Raw genomic sequence first — 10,330 nt, forward strand, 5'->3', positions numbered from 1 at the left:
GGTTTGCAAACCTACACTCTAATCTCTTGCAAATATGATTGTGCAAATCCTTCCTTTTATTTCTACATGTATATTTTCATCATTTCATGATTACAAATCTTGTGCAAAACAAGTCATATGCAAGTGAGAAAGTTCTGTAATTGGTGTATCATCACTTCAATAAGAGTTTATTTTCTTGATTTCTTCTTCCCTTTTTTCTTTAAAGTTCATTTTTTTTTAAATATCATAGGAAGAACTCAATTGTAAAATCCAAGAGAGCATTTTGCAAGCCATATCCCATGTTTCCAAAACTTCCCATGTCAATGTGTGTTTGTATGTGAGTGTAACATTTAGGTAAAAATTTACAGGGCACCACATAGATAACACTAAATTTACCTGGGAAAACCTTTGAAATATCTGACAACAATATTGCTCTAATACATATTAAAATAATAAGATTACAATTATTAAACTTGGGCTAAAAGATATTTTCACCCTTTAATAAATTTGGTAGGATGCAGCTTGAAGAACCTTTTCTCAATTCAACATGCACTCTTAGAGAACCTATCCTTGCTGCATCTATGAGTTGCTTTTCCACCTTGGTCAATTTGATAGCATAACCTTGCACTAGAAATATATCATAACGCTTGTGTAATTGCAATCCCAAGCACTTAATTTATAGGATTTACAAACTAGAAAATCAACGTTGAGTTACAAAACCACCTTCCCAATTCACATACCCAAACCGAGGCAACTCCAACATTCCACATAGGATTTCTGTAAATAAGAAATCCACCTGGTTAAACAAAGTGCTCCAATTAAGGGTACTATTTGCTTTTTCATGTTTCTCTCATTTCCAACTATTTTTAGTTAGTCAAGGATGTCTTTAGAACTCCATTTGTAACTCCCATTATTTTTTTTAGGGTATGTCTTGTGTTGTCTTGTGGTGCGTCTCTGATCTTTGCATATGATTATTCTATAAGATTGTATAGATGTTTTTCTCTCATAGGATTATGTAGGAAACGGTTCGATCAACTCATATAATTTTTCTAATATGAAATTGCACATAGCTACATTTTTTAATCATTACTTCTAATGTAAAATTTCTAGGACTATGTTTTTGCCCATAAGAATTTACAATTTTGACCTTAGGGAACTAAATATCATGATGTCATTTCAAAGTCACATTAAAAAGTGAGAAACCATGATCCAAAACTTTTGAAAGGTGAGATACCATGCTCCAAAACCAATAAATCATAGTCTAAGAAAGATTCAAGAAATCCCCAAAATAAACCATGTCTGGTCTACCTTATTTGAAAGAGAATCAAAGGTCCAAGTGAACAGAAGTGTGTTAGAAGCATGAGATTTCCACAGTTCATATCAATGTTGCTAAGTAATTTCTTGATTTGACTCTATGAATTTTTAGTATTACCAACGTTTCGGATCAAATTCCATGATCCATCATCAGAGTGATAGCAAGAAAAGAGTGTTATTAATACTAAAAATTCACACAATCAAATCCAGAAATTACTTAGCAATATTGAAGTGTGTTATTAACCCACTGTCTTTTATGACGACTCCAATGTGGACTATTCGATTTATTACATATTCCCATGTACTTCATACAGGTCCCTCGACGTTTTTTTTTGGTGGCATTAACAAGCAATTGGTCATCAGTATTTTCCAACAACTCATGAAGAAAGGAGGTCTTTGAATTAGATGAGTTGTACTCATTGAGCTCCGCGTTAGCGAGTAGAACAGTAACTCTGGTAAGTATAGAGGGCAGACAACATCAAAGAACAACACAATCCCATCCACATGCCAAACCAATTAAGAAGTGCAACTGAAAATGTCAAAAACAAAGTGCCAAAACAGCAGAAAGCACAGAGAGCGTTTCTCAATGGTGTGTGAGGAAGCAATGAAAGAAAGAACAAAGCACAGAGAGCGTTTCTCATCAAGTCTCATCAAGTCTCCTCTGGTGTTTTGTGATTACTTAACCATGCTAATATTAGCTAGCCTTTTAGAACTATTAGTGTAAACAGATTTCCACAATCCATATCAATATCACAGTTTCTTAAACTCTTATTTTATCTTGATGATGGTTTACAGAACATATCCCAAATTGAACTATTATAACTCTTATTAATTCAAAAATTCAGACATAAACAAATTCAGAAACCATTGAACTATTATAACTCATTCTTGATAATGGTTTACAGAACATAACCCGAAATATTAATTCAAAAATTCAGACATAACAAATCCAGAAACAATTGAACTATTATAACTCATTCTTGATAATAGTTTACAGAACATAACTCGATACATTAATTCAAAAATTCAGACATAAACAAATCCAGAAACAATTGAACTATTATAACTCATTCTTGAAGCAGACAAAAGAGTTTGTGTTTTTTCCATTCTTGAAACAGGCAAAAGAGTTTGTGTTTTTTTCATCTAGCTAACATAATTGAACTATTGTAACTCATACATAATTGAACTATTGTAACTCATACTTGGAGCAGGCAACAAAGTTTGTGCTTTTTCGCTCTTACCAAAAAGTAGTATTGAACTGTTTGAATGCTTGATTGGAGGAGAAATTTTCTTTTGGGTGACTGCACTTCCCTTTCCCCTTCCTTCTACTCTTCTAAATTCTTAAAATAAGAAGATAGACAAGTTCCTATACTGAGGGCTCCTCCTTTTGAGTTGTGTTCTGAAGTCACATATGTGACCTGTTATTTGACCATTTCTGTTCTCTCTGAATGAGTAAATACGGCTCTCCATTTGATCAATTTGACAAATTCTTAAAAAAAACCAGTAAGTTGTTGCCAACAAGGTAGTAGGGTTTTCTTTCTGTTTTGGACGAGAACTGGATCTATTTAGTAAAATAGCCTTCTCTTAAGGTTATTCTACATCTTGTCTTTTATAGTGGTAAGCTAAGCAATGAGAAGCTGCACCAATATTATAGATTTTTCATTTTCAGGGCAACCTGCATGGTCAGATGAGAATCTTTAGGCTTCCCAGTATGTCCAGACTGCTCTGTATGATCATAGATACCACTGGATATATCAAACATGGGTTTAATATCTCTAATCCTAACTCTTTATGTTTTGTCAGCATACCGCATGATTATTATTGTATTCCAGTTTTCATTCAGTATTGATCTTATCCCTCACAGGACTAATCGTCTGATACCAATCCATAGATACCATGCCTAAAATACCAACACACTACTATTGTTGAATTTATGACTTATACTTTATCATCAATATATGCAAATTTTGTTTACGAGCTTTGCTTTGTCTGCATAAGTCTAATTTCATGTTGCAGGAACTAAGAAAAAATTCATAAATTAGTGAGTTGTTGGAATGGACAAGAACATGAAATGGCAAATTGTTTAAGGCTAGCCAAGAATGACAGAAAGATAGCCAAGAAGCAATCCTGGAGGAGCTGCCTCTGTTACACTTCGACAGTACCGACAACTACGCTCAACTAAATCAGACCGACATAACTAAACCCAAAAGTATTTTTCAAGTCAGATTATTTGTCACACACGCACAATAATTTACATGAATTGAAACAGCAACAAAATTGTAATCCAACTACCAGTTTCACAAAAGGGTTTCAAAATGCCAAAAGCGTAGGCTCAAAACATACAAATGATGTAAGATTTCGCTTCCGCAAAGCAGAAGCTGTGATGTCTAGTCGATGAGTTGACCAATGTCTGTTCTTCATATGGTAAACTGTGACAGAATTGTAACCACATGTAAACCATACTAAACCACCGCTTGCAGATACCCTCCAGGAAGTGTGAAACTGATGTGATAAATCTAATTCCCGTTCTCGTGTCCACAGCTTATGCTCTGTATCCAATATCCAGAACACAAAATGCCCATCACCCTCATCCCAGCTGTATCTAATTCTCCGATTGCGGTCGTGGGTGGAACTTGCTGCCAATACAAACAGGTTTTCCTCATGGGTGGAATTAGATGCACAAACTAATAGATTTCCCTCCCATTCAGTAAGGCAATATGGAAACCCTACTGAGGCAGGAATGAAAATAGAAAAGTTCCATTGGTCTTGATTCACATCATAACCTATAATCATGTATAAACGATCTTGGTCATCTCTAAACAAGGCATCTACATCTCTAATTTCTTTCAATTCCTGCGCATCTGTACTGCTTTCGACTTTACAAACGAAATAAATGACACCATCAAAAAAAAGTGGTTCCCCTACATAATCGTATGAAAATATATCAATAGAGCGCAATAGAGGCGAACCCTTATACCACGAATTTGATTGAGAATCAAACACCAGGGTATATGCGCAGTCCTCGGCGAGAGAGAAGCCTGCCATCACAAATTTTAGAGTATTCTGCGTATAACAAGTTTCTGTAATATATATCGTATCCAGATTCACTTCAATAGGCACTGAAATTTTTCTCAAAAACTTTGTCACAGGGTTGTACACCCACAACACAGGGATATCAACAGGCAACGAATGTGGATAAAAGCACATCAACCCATTTGATGCGGTAAACAGCTCAAAATTCCCATTTAGAAATTTACTCTCTAAGCCCTCCCAAGAAAAAGGAACAATGGAAAGATTACCCGTTTGAGAATTGTAAGAGCGGAACTGATAGGTATCTGGCATCGATCGTCTAACTGGTATGTCAATGAGACAAAACATCGATTCTCGGTCACAATTCTTGTAATGGGTATGTGCAAAAGATGGGTCAAAAATGAGTGAGCGCCATCTCTTACGCACCGTGGACATCTTCAGCAAATCTCTGGTTGAAACCCTCGAAAGTATTTCAGTGATCAGCTCATCTCGACATTCCACCTGCTCTTCATTGCTTCCTGCTGCCAGTCTGGGAATGCTCGCCATTTTCAGATCGCTCAAAATAACCTTGGAAAAGAGTGAACAACTGTGCTCAAATAACTCTAACCCTAATGTAATCCGACTGGATTTTACACTGTTTTATCCAATGCTCTTTTGATGGATAATTGCCATCTATTATTGTAAGTTATTTATTGTAAGTTATTTAATAACTTAAGAAAGATCTATTTGTAAGAGAGTGATTTTTTAATTAAAACAGTAATATTTATGTTGTTTCATTATTAACAAGGATAATATTCATATTTATTAATAATTTACAAATTTATGTTATGGTAAGGAATGAAATTATATTTGTGTTAGATAGATGTAAATATTTAATAGCACTTGCATCTTAGGAGGGTCAAGGGATATGTCAATAGGAAATTAAAGGTAAATTCTCTATAAAGGTTTTGACTACAACTACGACTTTTTATTAGTAAATTGTTATTGTAACATATAATTAAATATAGATGTTATTCAACAATTTTTCAGATTTTGTTGAATTTTCTCTTTTTTCTAAACAATTAGATTCTTTTGAAGAAAAAAGAAGACTCTTGAAAATTTCTCATTAATGTAAAACATGACAATACGTTAAAACATAACTATTCATGCCTTCACAAAGATTAAATAATTTCATATACGAGTTTTTTTTTGCCCCTTTGCTCTCTTCAAATCAACGATTAAAGATTTTTCAAAAGTTTCTCTAATTATGTTCATATGGGATAGAGTGTGTGAGGTAAAGTGAGTTAAAATAATAACTCACTTAGTATTTATTAGTGTTAGTAATAATAAATATTTGTTAGGTTTGTTAGAATTTGTTTATAGATTATGAAGTTTGTTTATGTGAAGGAAGCATGCATTATTTGTTTAAATTGTTCTTGCTTGAATTATCTTTATTCATATTTCCGATAGATTCAATCAATTTTTAAACTTAAGAAATCATTTACCTACCTTCAAACAATTTTATATTGTTTTCTAGAATTGTAATAAGGACCAACATCTGATTTCTTTCAAACTTTCAATCACCATGTTGAAATTTACAAAATATAAAAACCTAAATAATGACTATAAGTAGAATTTATATTATGAGAACAATTTGTAATTAAAAGATAAATGAAATATGTTGGAAAATGACAACATCATCACAATAAATGGATGGTCCCTAAACTTCAATATATATTATGTATAGCATCTTAATCCATTTTGAATATATCTTTGTCTTACATTGTTTTTTTTTTGTTTGTTTTTTGTCACTAAATTTTAGGTCACTAGCTAACACAAAAAGACTCAAATATTGTACATATCTTGGTTCATGTTTCTAGGTTTACTATTGTCATTCTCAAGTTATATACCAACTTGTTAATGTTGATGTTTTTAGTTTAGATTGGAGTTTTACCACACCTACACACAAATTATTTGTTTATTTTGTTTAGTAGTTGTTGTATAGTAGAATTTAATAATCTTTATCCATAAGATTGCTTTTCAAGTAAAAAAATCATATATATTTTATATTTATGAGAAATATTTATCTACAAGACAATAAAATCTTGCAATTTACAATCATAAAATTTCTTTTTATGAACTCAATATTTTGTAAATAAAATTAAATAAAAAATTATATACAATTTTGACAAAGAATTATTTCTTAAAATTTTAATAATATGAAAGACAAAAGCTTAGAATAAGAAACTTATAAGGTAAATAGATTTTCTTTTGTAACTCACCTTAACAAATAATCCAACCTAAATTGTTTTCATAATTTTAAAAAGTAATTTGATTGTGTGATGTTGAATAGATTCATATTCATTTGGTCCGGTCATATTCAGGTATTGGGTCCAGTCCTATTCATTTGTTCTGGTTTACATCATTTGATCATCAAGCACAATCCAATTTGTACAAAAACTGCAAGAGAATATTTGCCTTCAAAGTTCTCTTGTTCTTACGTTCCTCTTTTTGTATGAAATTTGGTATTTCTTATTGATTTTTAATATGGTTATTATATTTTTCATGTTTTCATATCTATAGGTTTACACAAACTAAGTGTATTGGTTAGTGATGTACCAATACATGTCATTAATATCTTCTTGTTTTTGTCTCTGCTCTTTGGTGTACAATGGTTTGAGAATTTTTCTTATTTAAATAATCAATTGTAGTTTCAATCTTGCATCTAAGTGGTTCTCGTAAAACATATGTTCTGTGGAAATAAAGGTTTTTAATGTCATAGAGGGTTCATTTATTAGAACAATTTAATGTGAAGCCAATTGTTGAGCAGTTTATTTATGAACATTAATAAATACTCACCTAATATATCTTTAATAATTTTTGTTATTTATAAAATGGAGCTCATTTTTAATAGATGCAAGAGATTATATTGTGTTTGGTACTATTTTTTATTGAGATGGGCTATAAAATGTGAAAAAAAGCACTTCTCATAATCACCAATTATAGATACATGCTTACCTACTCCATATTCCTTTTCCTATAATTTAAAATAAAACTTATAAATTTAGCTTAATAAGTTCAACAATGTAAGGAAACATGAACTTTTTTTTTAAATGTCAACATAATTGCAAAAAAAACAACAAACTAGACTAAATGTAGACATACTCCTAAAAACCCCTAGAAGGGAAGAAAAATCCAAAAAAGGTAAGTGCATTGCTCCTCATGGAACTAATATCTAATCTATTAAGTGCTTAATATATTACAAGGACATGAAATGGAACCCTTGGAACAAGTTAAACAAGATTGAAATACTCACAATTGATCATTGCACTATGGAAATCCTATTCTTCCTATTTTATTAGTGAAAACATGAAAAGTATCAAGGTAATATAATTGAGAGACAAATTATCCACAATGTGTTGGAAGTGTTTTTATATGTCTTTCCCACATCCATCCTTAGTTCCATAATAAGGCCTAAATGTTAGAAATGTGAACAAAAGGGCCAAAACCATTCAACTTTTACTCTTTGTCCATGTTGAATTGAAGCTAACTGTTGTCATTCTATGACACCCTTGGTCCATCAGTGAGAACCGATCAAAGATATGTTCCATGGACCAGCGCTCCCCAGTTGATCAAGGAGAAAAGCAGTGAAATCATGGTTTGAAGTGTTGCCTTGTCGGAAGTTCCTTGGCCCTCTCTTTCTCTTCTCCGGAGCTCCGGAACCCCGAGGTTCCGAGTTTCTTTGCCTTAGCCTCTTTCTTTCCTACTCCAGAACTCCAAGATTCCAAAGTTCCCTTCCTTCCCTTAGCTTTTATTTTGTTCTCCTCCCTCGGAACTCCGGAACCCCCAAGTTCCGAAGTTCCTAGTTCCTCAACCTCGAAACTCCGGAACACACAGGTTCCAAAGTTCCTAGTTCTCCTCCCCTAGAACTCCAGAACCCCAAGGTTCCTAAGTTCCTTGTTCTCCTCCCCCAGAACTCTAAAACCCCTAGGTTCCCAAGTTCCTAGTTCCTTATTCTTCTACCCCGAAACTCCGGAACCCCCAAGTTCCCAAGGTCCTTGTTCTCCTCCCCCGGAACTCCGGAACCCCCAAATTCCCAAGTTCCTAGTTCCTTATTCTTCTACCTCGGAACTCCGGAACCCCCAAGTTTCAAAGTTCCTAGTTCTCCCCCCCCCCCCTTCCCGAAATTCTGGAACCCCCAGGTTCCCAAGTTCCTTGTTCTTCAACCCCAGAACTCTGAAACCCCCAGGTTCCCAAGTTCCTAGTCTTCTAGCCCAGAACTCCGAAACCCCTAGGTTCCCAGGTTCCTTGTTCTCCTCCCTCGGAACTCCAGAACCCCCAGGTTCCCAAGTTCCTAGTTCCTCAACCTTGGAACTCTGGAACCCCCTGGTTCCCAAGTTCCTTGATCTTCAACCCCGAAACCCCCAGGTTCTCAAGTTCCTAGTTCCCCAACTACGGTGACTCCGGTCTCCGAAGTCTTCCAACCTGCTTCTGGCTTGCAACACTTCCAGATGGCCTGATCGACAATTAAAGCTTTAAATGCTCTGATAGTTTTGGTGACTTATGCACTTTTTGTGGAGCCACAGGGGTGCATTTAATGTTTTTGGCAGGATTTCCATCAAGGGAGGTACGGGGCCATTCTTGGTGACTTATGTCATGTCTGACTTTGGAAGGTTAGTCAATCCACCTTCTCAGGATTTCCCTTTGTGGGTATGACTAGGTTGCTTGCATGTACAAGTCAAGTGCATGCACTTCCCTGCACTTCCAGATTGACATGCAGGGGTCATGATCACCATTGTAACCCATTTTTCTATATAAGGTTGTTAAGTCTCATTGTAAAGGGTTCTCTCCCTGTTGCCTTGAGCTTTCTTATGCTCTTCTCTTCTCTTGAAGACTTGTAATCTTTTGCATTTCTGCAATTGTAAGATTGGCTTTTGACCTTGAATTAATTGAAGATCATCATTCTTGCCTTCTTTCAACTTATGCATGTTGTGTATGTGTTCTTACCTTCATTATAAGTGTATGTTTATGATTTTCTTTCACATGTATGTTGTGTTAGCTGGTTTTCTAAGTGTGACTTGTGGGAATTCTTCTCCCCTCTTGACACTTAGCAAATTCTAACCTTCATACATGCATTGGGGTCACTCGTACAACTGAAGTTGTGCACCTCTTGGGTGTTTTCAGTTGATTTTCTTGTGTTATTTCGGTGGGGAGAGAAACAATCTCTTCTTGGTGCATCACATCCTTTCATTTCAAGCATTCTCTCTTTCCTTTACCTCTGCAAATTGTTAGGGTAGGATTAGGAGTTAGTTTTAAAGTGTTGAGTTGGTTCAACACCTACACCTTGGATTGAGAAGGAAGTCGACCTTCTCCCAAGATTCAACCCCCTTGCGCAAGGTCCCACACTTCGGGGTTGTTTCCATGTTTCACAAGGTTGCTGAGTTGATAGCTCAACAAGGGTGCAAGATTTTGTGATAACAGTTTTTGGCACGCCTGGTAGGACTTCATTCGATTTACATGCTAAGGATTCAGTATTGTTCTTGGCATCTCAGTCTTTAAGAGGCAATCATCTCTCAAGCACTTGGCGACTCTGCTCAACAAGTCCAGTTCTTGTTCATACGAAGTTCCTAACTCTAGGACCCTAGAACCCCCAGGTTCCGAAGTCAGTGAAGGCATCTTACTCCGAAACCTCAAAACCCCCGGGTTCTGAAGTGCTTAGACCCGGAAACTTGGAACCCCCAGGTTCCGAACTCCCAAACTTCCTCACTCTGGATATCTGAGCTCCCAAGGTTCCGAAGTAATCATACTCCGGACCTCCGAACTTCCAAGGTCGATTGCGGATTTCATGCCCAAAATTCATACAAGGGCGTCTTCTAGAGGCAAGTTCCAATTCGTAGAGCTTCCATCTGTAGGTCCTAGAAGGCGGAGAGGTAGATCTTCATTGTCACCAGTCAGGGGTGTAGAGGTTGTAAACACTCCATCTCCTAGGTCTCACTCTACTCCTCCATTTGAAAGCTCATTGTTATCA

General features: G+C 35.4%; 1 protein-coding gene across 1 annotated transcript; it reads right to left on the reverse strand.

Annotated features, from left to right (window-relative positions):
* Positions 1-3,356: 3,356 nt before the first annotated feature.
* On the reverse strand, positions 3,357-4,984 carry LOC131044941 (uncharacterized). Its single transcript, XM_057978425.1, has 2 exons — positions 4,593-4,984; positions 3,357-4,331 (listed from the first exon to the last, which is right to left on the reverse strand). The coding sequence occupies exons 1-2, from the start codon at positions 4,867-4,869 to the stop codon at positions 3,604-3,606; spliced, it is 1,005 nt and encodes a 334-aa protein (XP_057834408.1). The 5' UTR covers positions 4,870-4,984; the 3' UTR covers positions 3,357-3,603.
* Between the last annotated feature and the right edge of the window lie 5,346 nt (positions 4,985-10,330).

This window comes from Cryptomeria japonica, chromosome 1 (assembly GCF_030272615.1).
Source record: "Cryptomeria japonica chromosome 1, Sugi_1.0, whole genome shotgun sequence".
Classification (NCBI taxonomy): domain Eukaryota; kingdom Viridiplantae; phylum Streptophyta; class Pinopsida; order Cupressales; family Cupressaceae; genus Cryptomeria; species Cryptomeria japonica.

Coding starts and splice junctions, on each gene's coding strand:
- LOC131044941 (XM_057978425.1), bottom strand. CDS start 4,869: ATGGCGAGCATTCCCAGACTGGCAGCAGGAAGCAATGAAGAGCAGGTG. Junction 4,332..4,592: donor CTCTTACAATTCTCAAACGG/GTAATCTTTCCA, acceptor TTGTGATGGCAG/GCTTCTCTCTCGCCGAGGAC.